General features: G+C 46.5%; 1 protein-coding gene across 8 annotated transcripts in view; it reads right to left on the bottom strand.

Moving 5' to 3' along the window:
• COL26A1 (collagen type XXVI alpha 1 chain) overlaps positions 1 to 17,706 on the bottom strand; it is a 317,198-nt gene that overhangs the window by 259,586 nt on the left and 39,906 nt on the right. For all 8 annotated transcript variants that reach the window (XM_019493390.2, XM_019493387.2, XM_019493386.2 and 5 more), the window contains exon 2: positions 10,152 to 10,274. In XM_019493390.2, the coding sequence (XP_019348935.1) occupies positions 10,152 to 10,274 (123 nt within the window). The remainder of the gene's footprint in view (positions 1 to 10,151; positions 10,275 to 17,706) is intronic.

Genomic DNA, 17,706 nt, shown 5'->3' with positions numbered 1-17,706 from the left:
CCCTTTTCGGCTACGGGCAAACATTACACAGAAACCGGTTTAAGTGATCAGAAACTGGTTTAAACCTGTAACAGAACATAAGTTCAGTGCACATAAACAAGTTTCAAAATGGCTGAAACTGGCTTAAGATAAACCTGTCTGAATGTAGTATCAGACAGAAGCACCAGCCCACCAACTGTCAGCACCGACCTACTTAAGAGACACTTGGAGGGGCTGGATGTGTTTAAATCAGCGGGACTGGATGAGCTCCATCCAAAGGTGCTGAAAGAATTAGCCAGTGTCATAGCAGAGCCACTGGCACGTCTGTTTGAGCACGTGTTGTGCTCAGGTGAAGTCCCAGAGGACTGGAAAAGGGCCATTGTGGTCCCTATTTTCAAGAAGGGGAGGAAGGACGATCCGGGTCACTATAGGCCCAAACCTAACTATAGTCTCACCTCTATCCTTGGGAAAATCCTTGAAAAAATTATCAAGGATCAGATTTGTTGGAGTCCAGTGGGTAATATTATGCTGAAGGGCAACCAGCACGGATTCACACCAGGTCGATCCTGCCCGACTAACCGTGTTTCTTTCTATGACCAGGTCACTAAGAGCTTAGATGCAGGAGTTGAGGTAGATGTCATCTACTTGGACTTCAAGAAGGCCTTCGACATGGTATCCCATCAATTCTTATAAACAAATTGAACAGCTGTGTCATGGATGACTACACAGTCATGTGGTGGCAAATTGGCTAAAGGGTTGTACCCAGAGAGTGGTGGCGGATGGGTTGGTATCGACCTTGAAAGTTGTTGACTCGGTCCTTGGGCTGGTGCTGTTGAACATCTTCATCAGCGACCTGGATGAGGGTGTAGAAAGCACTCTGTCCAAATTCACAGATGACACCAAACTATGGGGCAAAGCAAACACACAGATGGGAAGAAACCAAATCCAAGTGGACCTGGACAGGTTAGAGAAGTGGGCAGAGAACAATAGGATGCAGTTCAACAAGGACAAGTGCAAGGTGCTGCACCTAGGGAGAGGGAATCACCAGCACACCTATAGGCTGTGGGATGACCTTCTCAGAAGCACAGCAACAGAAAAAGATCTCGGAGTCGTTGTCGACTCCAAGATGAACATGAGTCAATGTGATGAAGTAATTAACAGAGCTAACAGCACCTTGTCATGCATTAGTAAGTGCATCACAAACAGGTCCACGGAGGTGATGCTCCTCTCTATGCAGCACTGGTCAGGTCGCAGCTGGAGTACTGCTTCCATTTCTGGGTGCCACAATTTAAAAAGGATGTGGACAACCTTGAGAGTGTCCAGAGAAGGGCCACTCATATGGTTAGAGGCCTGCAGGGAAGGCCTTATGAGGAAAGGCTGAGGGACCTGGACCTTTTCAGCCTCCTCAAGAGGAGGCTGAGGGGGGGGGATCTTGTGGCAGTATACAAATTCATCGGGGGATGGGGCAGGGCAGCAGGAAATAGGAGATGCTCTGTTTACCAGACCACCCTTTGGAATAACCAGAAACAACAGCCACAAGCTGATGGAGAGTAGATTTAGTTTGGACATCAGAAAGAACACCTTCATGGTTAGGGTCGCCAGAATCTGGAATGGGCTTCCAAAGGAGGTGATGCTCTCCCCTACCTTGGGAGTCTTCAAGACGAGACTGGACAAGCACCTGGCTCGGGTCACATGATCCCAGCACTTTTTCCTGCCACTGGCATGGCTCAGACTCGATGATACTTTGAGGTCCCTACCAACCCTAGCATCTATGAATTTATGATTTGGGTCAAACTGGTTTATGCAATGTCTGTCCCAGACCCCTTCCTGGTTTTATGAGTCCCCCAGAATCCCAGATGCTTTGCAGCCCTGGACCCTCGGCTCTCTGCTGGAGCAGGGCAGGGTTGGCCCCATCCCTCTCCTTCCTAGCCAGAGCATTATCACTACTCCAGCTGGCTAAGGGGCTGCAGTGGCTGCCAGGCTTCCCCCTGCCCCTGTCCCCCACCCCCTTGGTTGCTCAAGCAGGGATCCCCCCTCCTGCCATTCTCCCACAGCAGGGACTCCACTGCAGGGACCTGGCAGTTGGCCATGTCCCCCTCCCCCCCAGCTACTGCTGAGAGGTGTCTGTGTGGGTCTCCGATTTCACTGGACTAAAGGCAGACAGCTAGTGGCTTGCAAATGCAAGTGGCACCATGCAGATAAGAAGAGCTTGAAACTAATGAGAGAGATGTTTTCTTTTGTAGAGCTTGATAGGCTGATAAACTTTGCTCTGACAAGTAACCTCCTGATTGCAATCTGTTAGTCTTCAAGAGGAGACAGAGAAAGCTGTTAGAAATTACCTGGTTTGCAGACCATATGAAGAAGCGGGGAGAGGGAGATTGAAAAGTTCAGTATTATCAACAGATGCAGAATCTGGCAACACTCCTGCTCCTTGAGCAGTGAGCAGGGAAGAGCCTGAGACAGTGCGGGCAGGGTTGGGGGTTTATACTCCTCCCTAATCAGAGTGTGGAAGGGAAAAAATGACAGCTCTAGCACCCCCCAAGTTTCTAGCCTGAGCCACTGCAGGCATGTGCCTGCAGTTCTGGAATGAAAAGGGAATGTCTATCCACCTCCAAATCGGTTCAAGGTTTGCAGGTTAGACTAAACTGCAAAGATTGAACCAATTCAGGCTCAGGCTTTTTGAATGTCTGTCCCTAGCCTTCTGGTTTGCTTAGCTGAGAAATCAGTGGAAATTCCTCCTCAATTTGGCAAACCCTCCCAACCTACTGCTTTGCAAGGATGTTGAGAACAAAAGACAAAATTTCTGAAGTATCAATTAGCGATTTTTCTGTGCCCAAATTGAGCTTTTTTTGAGATGTCCTGATTTTCAGAGGGAAGACACTCTGCACTTTTTGCAAATCAGGGTTCTTCAAGAAGACTCCAATTGAACACACAAAAATTTCCCCCTGCTCACTTTTGAAAATTTAAGGGAAAAGCAAGAACAAACTATGTGAAGGGGTGAAGCATCTCTTTACAGGTGCATGAATGAATAGCTTGTAAAAACCCAACATAAGCTAACGGAAATTAAAACAAACATTTTTACATGCTGAGTGGATCTTGAGGATTTATTGTTCAGTTTAATGGACTGAAAGAGAGGGGGAATTCCAATACTATAGGGAGATGTTAACACAGTAAAAATGCTTAAGTATGAGACAGATCCATTGGTGACATACCCTAAAGAACCCTAGTGATCCCACAGCAAGATTTTTCATATATACAACCAGCCTACATATCTGAAATATCTCATTCTCTAAGTCCAGGTATACAATACATCAATTAAGGAGAAGATTCCTAATGGAAGATTCAAGGAGATGCATATTGACTTCTGAAGAGCTGCATGTGGCTCTGGAGCTGCAGGTTGGCCACCCCTGCTCTAGAGGCACTTTGTTCTATTTAGAGGTACTGCCTACGTGGAAGATAAAGCAAATTCAGCCCTTAGGTGCTGCAAACAGATTGTAGGGCTACGCAAAGCTTTGGTCGCCGATTCGATTCAGCAGAGATTTGGCCCGAATAAGCGGCCGAATCTCCCAACCCGAACCAAATCAGGAGACCCTTTAATCTCTCCAAACCAAATCGGAACCCACTGAATCGATTCGGAGAGATTTGATGATTCAGACATAGGCACAGCTTTAAATGTTTTTTCTCCATACTTCAAGGTACCAGGCGGCTCGTGAATGCTGCAATGGTGAGGCAGATGGAGCGTCGTCCCATGGGAGCTTGGGGGGGTCCCCAGTGCACTCAGCAGTGAACTCAGAAGTGGACCAGAAGCACTTCCAGTCCTCTTCTGGGTCTGCCGCGGAGCACGCGGGGGCCCCCGTGCCACTGTGGGACACTCCACCTGCCCCACCATTGCAGTGTTCATAAGCCATGCCTGGTACCACGAGGTATGTAGAAAAAAAGCATTTAAAGCTGCGTCTATGGCCGAATCATTGATTCTCCAAATTGGCATTGAATCTTTAGATTCGGATTCAACTGAATCGAATCGGGACAGTGATCCAAATCAACAAATTGAATCACTGTCTCCCGATTCAGGCTGAATCCAAATTGAATATGGCCTATTTTGCACACCCCTTATAGACTGCTCAACAGAAAACTACGGGTGCCTGATACTACTGGCTTCAGTGAAAATTGTGTGCAGCTGATCCAATAGCTGGTTCCCAGGGATTTAGTTACTGGTGAAACTGGAAACAAGCAGCTTTTGTTAATTCCTTCAGGTTGGTTAGTTTATATGCAAAAATTGGTGCATCGACCAGCTCCCTGGAAAGCTGCCCATGCACGTATTTGGATTGTAAGGCCACAGGCATTCACCATGGACATGCAAAGACAGGTTGCACTGCAGAGATGGAGAACACTTTGGAAGAGAGAACTCTCCTTACAAAAGGACTCCAGTTGACAGAGAAATAGAGGCACCCAAGCTAAATAAGAGACAGGGGTAGGAACAAAACAGGTTAATCTCAAAGGAGCCAAGAAGGAAGGCTCACACAAAAGAAACAGCTGGCAGCTTCTCTGGAGTAAGTGAATAGACAGCAAGAAGAAACACAAGCCGAGATGCTATGCTGGGGATCTTGCAGATATTTCACTGTCAAATGCTTGGCACAGGGTCAAAATTTTTCCAGTAAGGAAAAGAAACATAACACAAATGAATGGGAGATGGGAAATGGCCTAAACCTCAGTCTGGCTGCGCTGACATCTGTTTGTTAGCAGACTCTCTCTAATGAAACGCCCCTCTCGGCTGTCACAGCGCGGTTGCAAGACGCCTTCTTCTTTGGCAGGAGTTCCATTTGCTCACAAACCTTCTGATAACAGATCCTGATGGAACGAGAGCCCTGGCCCACTCCTTACACACAAGCAGATGAAACAGTTGTAGAGGCAGAGCTGGGAAAAATAGGGAAGATATGCATTATTGCCTGCCTGCAGCTTCCAGTCCTGTGGCATAACTCTGGTCACACCCCTCTAAATTCCAGGGTAAAAATGGAAGGAACAATAGTCTTGAGTGTGGCACAGCACTTTCTCTTGGTGGTATTCTTGACTAAATAGTCTTGTAGAAGTGATGTAGCCACCCTGGATAGAGCGCATTATCCTCAGAACTAGAACTTCATAAGGCAGGTCAAGCGAAAGGTCCAGAGAGAGACTCCTCTACGCAACAGGGAGAGACTTGGAGGCTGACCGAGCAAAGAGGGAAGGTTATTTCTAGATATATACATTTTTGTTGTTGTTTTCCCTCTAGGCGTGAGTAGGTGTAAAGAAGCCTCCATCACTGGGCTTTGGAAAGTCAAATGAAAATTATATATGGTGGCAACCATTGATCTGCCTGGATCACGGTGTATGCACGGGAGTCACCCAGAAGTTTGATGCATATGCCTGGGCAGGCATTTTGGAGGAGTGAAAGCTGCCTAGACCGTCATGCCCCCTTTAGGCCAGTAAGACAGAATCTAAAGACCAGACTGAGTCCAGATGTTTAGTGGCGCCATGGCTGTAGCTGTATAGGTGTCAGGGAATTGAACACAGATCTCCTGTGTGGCAGACAAGGATTCTACCACTGAACCACCCAAATAAAAATTACTACTTTTTTTAAAATCATTTTCTCAGTTTCAGAAGGCTGCTGCTTTCTTATATTTTTCACACACAGGTGGTCCCAAAAGGAGATAGTCCCTCAGCTGCTAAGGGAGACACTGAAAGAGAAGGGTTAGACTCCAAGGACTCATGTTCATGATCTTAAGAAGCGCATGAGGAAGGAATCCTCAGTCATTCTGGTGTACTACCAAAGGGAACACTGGGAAGGCAGAAGATCAATGAGATGGACAGTCTACCAGGTAGTATTCCACCCTGCTAGCCAGGGCAGCATGCTCAGCACTGTGCATTAGCCACAAGTGAGCAGCAGGTCCAAACAGGAGCACTACCCAGTGTTCCTGTAGCTTAGTGTCAAAAAGAGACAGAGAAATCATTTAAAAGGCCTAGATAAGAGGTTTAAAAGATATAGCAAACCCAGTGCAGCAGGGGAATACACACAGTAGAAATCAGACAGGACCAAGAGATGGGGAAAAATCCTTGCTGCTTTCTCAAAAAGGCACACCACGTACAAATTAAACCTGCAACAAAGCAATGGCCAATAATCGCCAATCGAGTCTTTTACCAAAACTGTCTTGCATTTCATGTAGAAAAAGCAGCTTTAGGAAAGGCTACTGGAGAGACCAGCAGCCAAGATGAACAGGATCTCAAGAAAAGTAAAACTTTAAACCAGTAACCTGCACACAACTCCCAGAAGCCCAAGCACTAGCATTTTGAGCCAAGTTTGCTCCCACACCTGCAGTTCTTGACAGCAACCCTTCCTGGGATTTCTATCCATCTCTCCATGAAACTATTTAAATGCTTGACCTATTAAACAATATAAAAAGGGGTTTGGGGCTGCAGGAACTTGGCCTGTCTATATTAAATCATTGAACAATTCAAAGAGTTACCAGAAGATTAATGAGTGCCCTTGATCTTCACTTCAGGTCTCACGAAGGAACAATGACTTGCCAGGAACACTTCCAAAGAAAGCGTGGTATAGCCATTTCCGGCTCATAAAAAAAAAAAAACCCAATCAAGTGACACTGACACTCCAAGTCTACAAGATGTCCTGGCCAAAGGTTATTCTGTGCCTGAACAGTTTGTCCAACTAAAACATGGCAATCCAGATGCTTTACGAACAACCACCGAGGTTAAAACTCCAGTAATCCTTATAATGCTGTTGGAAGTCACCATTTGGCACCCTTACAGATGTCACAAGTTCTTTGACTAGAGACATGGGTAGAGTTCAGCAAAACATTGTATTAGCCAATAGTATGTTCACTGGGAGCGGGGAGGAGGGGGGAGGGGAGAGAAATGGAGGGGAAGGGGAATACGTTTTTCCGAAACTATTTGTGAATTAAACTCAGGTTTGCTAAATAGTTTCAACTGAGAAGACTTTAGTGAATCTAGTCCCCTAAAGTGAAGGGGCATCACCTCCACCTTATGAGTGATTACAGCATTCACCTAGGACATGGGTTACCTCATTTCTGTTCCCTACCATGCCAAGGGGATAAGTTAAAAAAAAAAAAAAATCACCAAGCAATGAAATATTCTGGGGTAGATGAGGGCTGTCCATATCCCATAAAGGTGGGATTTGATTCGGGCATAAAAAAAACCGGACTTTTATTTCCCCTCTCTCAAGTGAGTGTCCTAATTACCAGTCTATAAAGGTATTCTGGAGGAGATCCTCCTTCAGCCTCTCAAAACTGTTCTGCTTTGTTCCCGACAGTCATTGAGATACCCATGATTCTCTACCTGGGTAGTTAGGACATTCAACTGGAGAAGAGCTCTACACAGTTTCCAATCCCTGTCCAGTGACTGTTAATTGGATGTTAGTGTAGTGGAACAGTGCCAACAGGAGACATCATACCCTGGAGTACCCAACAGGCTGGTGGTTAGGATATTTTCCTGGGAGATATAGGTTCATATTTCCTCAGGCAGAAGAGAGAATTAAATCCAGGTTTCCCAGTGTGCTCCGCTCGCCAAACTATTGGATAGAGCTGAATGACGCTACCACCAGTTGTCAGTCGAGCCCCTTGTTAATTCAGTAGTGATAGAGATTTAAGTGTTTTGACACCAAACAAAAGCACAAGAAGTGTCATCATCTGTTTTGCTGTGTGGGAGAGGAGGAAGAAACCTATTTAAATTCCACTCAATCCAAACTAAAATATTTCAATTTGCTACTGAACCAGGAAGATTAAAAACAGTTCCTGGAACAATAATAAAAGTAGCATAGGGCAGCAGGTAAAAGACTAGTCTTTTTGTCTGAATTCAAGTCATAAGATATGGGTCAGGCACAAAGGAGGTCATTTCCATGTAACATCAAGGCAATCGGTATCCACCAGTTCTAGTAGTTACTTTCATGTAACTTTATCAAAACAACGAGTGAATAACCAAATTACAGAACTAAGGTATCTAGGAGTGGAGGTATTTGACATCCGTGAACTAATATCATCTCTAAGCCTCAGGTGACTTTAACCACATGGCCTTTTGTTCTCAAGATGGTTCCTTCTCTGCCATGGCCATTATCATGGGCCACCTGCAACAGATGTGGATTTCTTTAGGTCCATTTCCTTCTGAACCTTACTGCCTAAAAATCAGCTCACAGCTCAGCCAAGTTTAAGTCAGTTCAAACCTTCTGTATCGGTAGCCTCAAAACTATTTCAATACTGGTGTTTCTGCGGTATTTTCAGTTCTGAAATTCCCCTCTGCCAATCATGCCGGTGCTATTTTGCAGCATGCTCAAAACAAGTTGCCTCCTAGAGAAATTAAGTGTCACAATATCAAACAAAAATCATTAAGTCTTAATTTTATTTCCTTGGACTTTCATGGATAAACAAAAATGGAAAATCAGCATTTTATATACTACTATACTTTATTTAGGAAGGTAGCTGTACAAGTACAGACACAGGATATTGACCCAGTGATTGTCTGGTACCAAATAGTTCCAGTCACATTAAAAAATAGGTAAAACTTTTGCAAGTTAAAAAACATACGGTTAAAGCCAACACCTTTAAAACAGGAAAAGGATCAAGTCTGGGAAAATTAAAAATGTCAATAGAAGTTTGGCTACAGCAGCATAAGACATAAAAAATGCTTCATATAAGCTGTGGTTGAAACAAGAACAGATAGATACCAAAGCAGATATATTACAGGCAAAAGAAAACTAAGTAATGCTGACCAGTGGCCAAATGGAAACTGGAGAACAACTGTGGTAACAGCAATATGGAAAATTAAAGTTCCATATGAACTTAATCATGGGAGCAGCTCAGTATACAATGTTTTGGAGATAGATTTTTCCAGGTGTTTATGACTGTAGTCCTACTAAGACAACAATGTTCTGTCTACATTATGAGGTGACTTCAAGCCCTGTCCCATAGCTGAACAGACTAGTGATGAGCAATTTCATTATTTTTACTAGCTAAATTAGGCTGTTGGCTCTTGTGCTGCAAAATAAGTTAGATGTAAAATCAAAAATGTGGAGTAGGTTTTCCTACATTCTTAGGGCATAGAAAGAAACCATTACAACCTGGAAGGGAGGGAAAGGGCCTAACCACTTGCAAGTTTGTCACCCGATTCATTTTACCCATTTCATCCATGTGCTCTTATGGCAAGGTAATTTAACACCATTTCATTATCAGTTAAGCTGCCCCAATTTAACTTCCACTTGCCATGGGATAAGAATGGATAGACAAAACAGGTAAAAACAGATGGAGATGAACCACAGCAAGTCTTCCCCCTTTTAAGAGAACATGGTTGCTTAACTTACTCCACATTAGGAATGCCCCTAGAAACAAACTTAGTGTGGAAAAATTGACCTGGAATAACAGTTGTACACTATCTCCACTGTAGACCATGTCCCAGGACTGTCACGGGTCAGATGGCACAATATTAGCATAGCCTAGCAGATAGTGCAAAGGATGAATTCACAAAGTCTTTAGCAAGTCACAATCTGTGCTGGAACTTCTTATCTATAAAGCAGAGATAGCAGATACCTACTCACCTTTGCAAAGAGCTTTGAGACCAATGGATAAAGAGGGCCTTACGAAAGCTCAGTTTTGGAAGTGACTGAGCAATTTTGGAATTAATCTGAAATCAGCAGGAATTAGCAACATGCAGCACCTTGCTAGATCTGCCGCCAGGTGTCAAGTACTTCTATTATTCCGCGCAACAGCCCTTAACTTCTGGGAACCTACTGGGGTGAAAGCCAAGGCTAGCTCAGTTCACAAGCAACAGTGAGTTTGGTTACCTTAGCTCCTTGTGGGCTATGGTACTCCAACAGCATCTGTACAAGACAAAACCATCGCTGTTCTTCAAGAGCCAGAGAAGCAGTGCTGCCCACCAACATTAAGAGTCTGAATCTTGTTTGCATAGATAAGTATAAACACAAAATGAAGCTACCCACCTGTGAAAGGGTACCCCCTTTAGTGGAGTCATTATTCAGTGCCATTTCTACTAGCATCACCAGGTTTAGAAGCAAGCCAGAGCCCAACCCTGTATGCACTGCATAGGCCAAACTCCAACTAACTGAAGAGACAGTATAGGATTGGGTCCATAATTTGCATACAATTAAGGAATTTTACCTCACTAAGTTGGCACAAGGTCCTGGCCACCGGCAGCTCTGATAAACTCTCTGGATCACAGTTTCTGACCCATTCTGCACTTGACAGGAAACAGTCCGTGTAACAGTGTAGTGACACCAATGCCTGCAGAAAACACAAAACAAAATGACATTTTAAATCCCAGTAACGCAGCAAGCAGAACAATGAACTGCCAATCCCGTGCACCCTTCATCAATTAATTTGTTTCAAGTCACACTGGCTCAAAATTTGCAATCTTTAAAAGTACAGCTGCTATGTGGGAAAATCCCAGCTTCGGCTAGAGAAAAAAGTTAGAGATGGAAGAGAACTAATACATCTCGCCTGTTCCACAAAGGCCAGATCATTCATTCTTCTTTCAAACATCTCCCTAACAGCTTCCAAGTATTCAATCTTCATCTTACAGACTTTAAGTGAAATTAAGTAGGAATTACTTCTGGCATTATCCCTTTGCCCCTTACCACTCTGAACAATTCTATTTGTTAAGAGTGACACTTTCCAAAGCTTAGTGAATGTTATTAGCAGTATATGCTGGTCATAATAGAGGCCCCAACTAAAACAGTGGCCCCATTGGATTAGGTGCTGTACAGGCAGCATTGCTGGTCCAGAAGAGTTTTCAGCCTAAAACAGAAGACAAAGGGTCAGAGAAAGCCATTATCGTACCACTTCCCGGATGGAAAGCCAAGGAATAGAGTAAGACTCGCAAGAGGTCTGTACTAGTGGTAAAGACAGATACTGAACCAAAACACGGCCTAGGAACCCAATCTGTAGAGCACTCTTTCTCCCCTCAGACGCATAATGGTCAATCAGACTGTTCAAGGCTACAAAAAATTAAGACAGGCAGTCACATCCAGCCAAGCAGCCCCTCTGTAGGAAGTATAAAATTGTGCTAGCAAAACTCATGTCTGCAACTAAACAAAGCAACAGATTTGTGACTTTAGACCTCCCGCTGGACCATGGACACTGTCGGGAGCAGCAGGTGGAAGTATCTGAATTTCCACCATGTTCTGAATACACCAGGCACACCCACCAAACCCCCTGGGCCTCAGCTACACTAAGACCAGACACCCAGTGGAACCAATGCCTTGTTCTGCCACTGGTAGGTAAGGGCTCCCAAACTCTTTTGTTGAAATAACTTTGCCACCTAACCCAGCCTTCTCTGTTGCTTTCTAATTTTCTTATGGCTTAGCCCTCTCAGTTTCTGCTCCATCTTCCCTTTCTGATCTTCCACCCCAGTGGTGACACATAGGAGGTGCACGTGCACCCCCTGAGAGCGCCGGTGCACCCCATGACAGGCTGTGCTCCCTGTTTAGCTGGTGGGCAGGTGGGAGCACCAGTTTCCCCCCTTCAAACACCGGCTGGGGAGCGAGGCCACCAGCAAAAGCGACCGTGCAGCTTCCAGTAATGGCTGCAGGACTTCCAGAAGTGGCGTGGCTGCTTTCACAGTGAGTGAGATCGGGAGCAGGGAATCCCCCAGTTAGTGCGATCAGCCACTGGGGAACACCCCCCCCACAATCTCTGACTGGTGTCAGGGGGGGCACGTGCCCCACTTGATTCAAGAGGTACCAGTCACCCATGTTCCTCCCTGCTCACCAGAACTAGAGGCAACCATGACTCCACAGCTCAACAGACTCATGCTGCACAGTCAAACACTGCAGGATCATGGCAGTGACACTAGAGGCATGAACGACTCATGCCTCCTGAGGTGCAGACGGTGGCGTCAGTGGCAGGGGAGTGGTGGTGGTGAGCGGGGACCGCCAGCAGGTGGCTGTGGTGACCTCAGCAGCAAGGGTGGGCCAAGAGGGGACTGCCCACAGGCAGCTGCGGTGACACTGACAGTGAGGGCAGGCCAAGTGGGGACCACGCACAAGCAGCCCTGGCAGTGTCGGCGATGGGGGGGGAAGGGGTGGCGAGCAGCAACCGCCCGCAGATGCCAGCAGCAGCAGCCAATCTTGGGGGAGGCACACCCCCCCCCCCCCCGCTGCCGCTATGCATCACCTATGACTGGGGGCAATCAGCTGCCAACCAAAAAGTTCCCAGACATGAGTGGGGTGCCCTTTTCATATGCAATCACTGTAAATCAGCAGGGTGAAGACATTGGTTTTCAAAGGTACCCACAGCTTTACTGCCCACCAAAAGGTACCCCCAAATCATAGAATTCCCATGAACAGTACTGCCTCGGTTCACTTTGGGCTTGCATGCCACTTTCTAATCAAGGGAACAGAACACCCCACTAGGAACTGTCAGTCAAACAGAGCATTTTCCAGACCTACAAAGAACCTGGAGTCATTGCATTCAGAACTTTAGAGGTTTGCAGTGTATATGTTCAGCTCTGCTTTTTTTTTTTTTTTTTTTTAAATGGTCTGACTCAAATGGTTATTAACATGACCGTGTGCCATCAGGCCCTGTCTCTGGACACTGCAGGGCTCCACTGTGGGATAGGTGTACAGTGGTTTCATACCCAGCTGTCAGGGTAAAGGCTTCTTGCTAGGCAGTCTTGGGAATAGAAGAGCAATTGGGAGAAACTAAGCAGGAAACTATGTTAAAGATTTAAATGAAGAGATTATATTTGTTTGTACTGCCATATGCAGTGAAATCCTGCACACAGGACAAAACTGATTTCATGGCAATAAAACTAGTAAGATCAAGGTTGCGTCAATATTACTAGGAGTGACACAACTTTGACCACATTGGCCAGTAAATTTTAAGATGTATGTGTGTAGGTTACAGAAGTGTTATTCCAAGTAAATTACAGCTTGTGCTTAGCAGGCATCCTGCTTCATAAATACATACAGCACAAGTATCTGAGCTCTATATCCAAAATCCATAACAGTCAAACTTCATTGCTCCCCTCTGAATCATGCTTTAAGTCAGCGTTTCCTATGCAGGGAATTGAGCAGCAAGATGGAAAAACATTAATGAAGACTCAAGTCATCCGAAGATATTTGATCCTTTGATGGGCTGCAGACAACTTCAATAAGCTAAAAATTAAGGGGCCGGGGGTAGGGGGGAGGAAGGGGTGAAAGAGGGGAAAGAAGAATCCCACACAGAAGGAACGTAAAAGAAGGGGAAGGAGAAACGATCAAGAAAGGAATTGTTTTCAACTTGAAGGGAAAAAGGCACAAATTATTGTAAGCTGCATTTTATTTCTCCCAGCCTAAGGAGGAGACTTTTCCCAAATTACCAACTGCGGTGCTCTGTGCTGGGGCACTGTCATGTCATGAACAGCAAAGTGTCCGTTTCTGCGAAGGGAGGGATGGTTATGTAGTCTTTAACCTACAGGTGGGCAATTATTTCAGCTGAAGGGTAACTTAATGAGTTTTGGTGAGCTGTTGAGGGCCACACACATAAAATTAATGGTGAAGTTCTAATTTTAACAAATTATAGATAAAAAACAAATCATATGCTAAAACTAAAACACCTGCTATAAAATATTTAAATTTTATTTCAAAAGATAACTTTTGTCCTGCTTTATGTTTTTTTGAGACGTGTATGAAGAGATGATCGTGTAACAGCTCAAAATAAAGTCTCTCCCGCAAGGAACCAAAATCAATCAGCAGGACATTCGGCCAAGGAAGGACACCCCCACCCCCAGCAGAGCCCTGCCACCTCTAAGCCATCCCCTCAAATCTCAAAGGAGCTCCTGCCTCACCCTGCACCCCAACATGCCCCTCAAGAGCCATTTGTACCCCAAACCCACCTGCCACCAACCCCTTCCCATCCACACCTGCCCCCACAAAGCTGCAGAAGCCCAGCAACCCGCTCCAACCTGCCCCAGCTCCCTACCAGGGCCATGCAGGATGTGCCCACTGCAGCCCAGGGGTCTTCCTTCCCCCAGGAGGAGCCCCAGGCCCAGCCCAAGGTGCTGGGGGCAGCACTGGCTGCATCTGGGATGCAGCAGGTGGCTGGGCTGGCTCGCAGTGCTGCACAGGGCAAGGCGGGAGGTAGGGCAGGGGCTGGGGTTTTCACATGCTCTGCCACCTCCAGGCATAGGTGCAGAGTGCCTGCCACACAGCCCAAGCACTCAGGGCAGTGCTGCCAGCTCCAAGCCACGGGCAGGTGGGGCCCAGTTGGCCAAGCCAGAGCGGGGATGCCACATGGAACCAGTGGGTGAGGCTGCTTCTGCCCAATATCCCCCCTGTTGCCAGCAGAAGCAAGAGCCAGAGCTGCCAGGACCCAAGCACAGCTCACCCAAGACCAGCCGCACGGTGCCAGCTAGGCGAGTGGGCAAGGCTGCTTCTGCCCAGCATCCCCTGTGGTGCCAACAGAGGCCACACCAGACCTGCCACCACCCCCCCCCCCCCCCCCCCGCAGCCTGGTTAGATTCAATTAGCAGGCCAGATATGGCCTGCAGGCCATATTGTGCCCACCCCTGCTTTAACCCCAAGTGTACATTTTTCAATAGTGTTACAACTGGCTGTGGAGATTTCTACTGTAGAACCTGTGCAAGCTACCTGAGCACCAGGGAAGGGAAGGGAGGGACTTTTCATGGTATGCAAATGAAGTAACAAACACATAACTTTGAGGAAGGAACGATTAAAAAGTACTCTGGAGCTATATTCATTTACTGTGTTATTACATATACAATACTACATATTACTCCCAACCCTGGGAGAAGGAAGTTCAATGCAATTTCTCTCCATGTAGCAAACTGCACAAAGAAGAGGTAAAGACAAAACACACAAAATATCAAAAAAATAGGAACAACACACACATACCATCTCAGACCCGTACGTTCTGCAGCTTAATCCCAGGCAGATCATATTCGGCATATACCTGAAGGTTCTTCCTTAGACTTCAGTAATATTTGCCTAGTTTGTCTTGCCAGAGAAGTCTTGTTGACTTGGCTATTCCACATTAAAGGCAATACCTCCAGTCACAGAATCATAGAAAGTTAGGGCTGGAAGGGACCTCAGGAGGTCATCTAGTCCAACCCCCTGCTCAAAGCAGGACCATCCACAACTAGATTATACCAGCCAAAGCTTTGTCTATTTGGGTTTTGAAAGCCTTCAAGGATGGAACTTCTACCACCTCTCTGGGTAACCTGTTTTAGTGTTTTACTACCCTCCAAGTGAGAAAATTCTTCCTAATATCTAACCTAAACTTCCCTTGTTGCAACATGAGACCATTGCTCCTTGTTGTTATCTGCCACCACTGAGAACAGTCTAGCTCCATCCTCTATTGAACACCCCTTCAGGTAGTTGATGGTTGCTATTACGTCCCCTCTCGGTCTCCTCTTCTCTAGATTAAATAAGACCAGTTCCCTCAGTCTTTCCTCGTAAGTCATGTGTCCCAGCCCCCTTACTATTTTTGTCACCCTCCGTTGGACTCTCTCCAATTTGTCCACATCCTTTCTGTACTTAGGGGCCCAAAACTGAACACAGTACTCCAGATTTGGCTTCACTAGTGCTGAATAGAGGGGAATAATCGCTTCCCTTGATCTACTGGCAATTCTCCTACCAATGCAGCCCAGTATGCCATTAGCCTTCTTAGCAACAAGGGCACGCTGTTGGTTCATATTCAGCTTATTGTCCACTGTAACCCCAGGCCCTTTTCTGCAGAGCTGCTGCCCAGCCAGTCAGCCCCCTGCCTGCACCAGTGCATGGGATTGTTCTGCCCTAAGTGCAGGACTTTTCACTTGTCCTTGTTGACCCTCGTGAGATACATTGTGGGGGTAGGGCTAGGATTCAGAGTGACCTAGATGAATTGGAGGATTAGGCCAAAAGGTATCTACTACTCCCCCCAGCTTGGTGTCATCTGCAAACTTGCTGAGGGTCCACTCTATGCCATCTTCCAGGTCGTTGATGAAGACGTTGAACAAAACCAGCCCCAGGACCAACACCTGGGGCACCCCACTTGACACCAGCTGCCAACTAGACATTGGGCCATTGATTACTACTCTCCGAGCCTGATGCTCCTGGAAGTTTTCTATCCACCTTACAGTCCATTCATCCAGTCCATACTTCCTTAGCTTGCCTGGGAGAACGTTGTGGGAGACTGTATCAAAAGTCTTGCTAAAATCAAGGTACACCACATCCGCTAGTCTCCCTGCATCCACAGAGCCAGTCATCTCATCATAGAAGGCAATCAGGTTGGTCAGGCATGACTTGTCCTTGGTGAATCTATGCTGACTGTTTCTAATCACCATTTTTCTCCTCCAAGTGCTTAGAAATGGATTCCTTGAGGATCTGCTCCATGATTTTTCCAGGGATTGAGGTGAGGCTGACTGTAGTTCTCAGGATCCTCTATTTTCCCTTTCCTAAATATAGGCACTATGTTTGCCCTTTTCCAATCATCTGGGACCTCTCCTGATTGCCATGAGTTTTCAAAGATAATGGCCAATGGGTTGCAATCATATCACCCAACTCCCTCAGCACCCTCGGATGCATCCCATCCAGCCCCATGGACTTGTACTCATCCAGCTTTTCTAAGCAGTCTGTTCTTTCACCACTGTTGGCTGGTCACCTCCTTCCCAAACTGTGCTGCCCGGTGCAGTAGTCTGGGAGCTGACCTTGCCTGTGAGGACTCAGGCAAAAAAGGCATTGAGCACTTCAGCCTTTTCTGCATCTTCCGTCACAAGGTTGCCTCCCCCGTTCAGTAAGAGACCCACACTTTACCTGATCCTCCTCTTACTACCAACATACTTGTAGAAACCCTTCTTGTTACCCTTAACATCCCTTGTTAACTGCAATTCCAATTGTGCTTGGCCTTCCTGACTTCATCCCTGTATGCCCAACAACACTCTTATATTGTTCCCTAGTTATTTGTCCAAGTTTCCACTTCTTATAAGCTTCCTTTTTGTGGTTTAGTTTACTGAAGAGTTCCCTGCTATGCCAAGCTGGTTTTCTGCCTTCCTTGCTAGTCTTCCTGCACATCAGGATAGTTTGTTCCTGCACTCTCTGTAAGGCTTCTTCAAAGCAGGGGTTCCCAACCCCCAGGCCGTGGCCCAGTACTGGGCCGTGAAGGGTCAGCTGCCAGCCCGCAGGACAGCCAGCTGCCAGACCAGAAGCGGCCACGGACTGGCAAACTGCAGCCCCACAGAGCCGGGCAGAGAGCCTACAACTCCTCCCATGGCTGCAGTGTGGCCCACCCCCCAACCCCCCGTGCCGAGGGGGGGGGGGGGGGTGAAACTAGCTTTACCTGTGTTCCAGTTGGAAATTTTGGTTGTGAGGCTCCGCGTGGTTGGTGTGCAGTTTGCCAGGCCACAGAATATAAAGGTTGGGAACCGCTGCTTTAAAGTATAGCCTGGACTCCTCTCCCCCTCAGTCTGCCTTCCCAGGGGATCCCGCCCATGAGTTCCCCGACTGAGTCGAAGTCTGCTTTCCTGAAGTCCAGGGTCCTTACTCTGCTCTCCATCTCCAATGGTTTCATATCCATATGCCCTCCATTGGGGTAAGCTGAACACAATTAGGAGAGAAAAGGGGTTCTTCCATACTATAAGGCAGCTCTGTAACTACACTGAGCTCAATTCCTCCCACACTGCTTTAATGCTACTTCAGTGGATTTGTTTCCATTTCTCCTGGGAGAAGACAAACCAGAG

The sequence above is a fragment of the Alligator mississippiensis genome, chromosome 14, assembly GCF_030867095.1.
Source record: "Alligator mississippiensis isolate rAllMis1 chromosome 14, rAllMis1, whole genome shotgun sequence".
NCBI classification, from domain to species: Eukaryota; Metazoa; Chordata; order Crocodylia; family Alligatoridae; genus Alligator; species Alligator mississippiensis.
The sequence above is the reverse complement of the archived record's forward strand: the minus strand, read 5'-3'. Positions and strand labels throughout refer to the sequence as shown.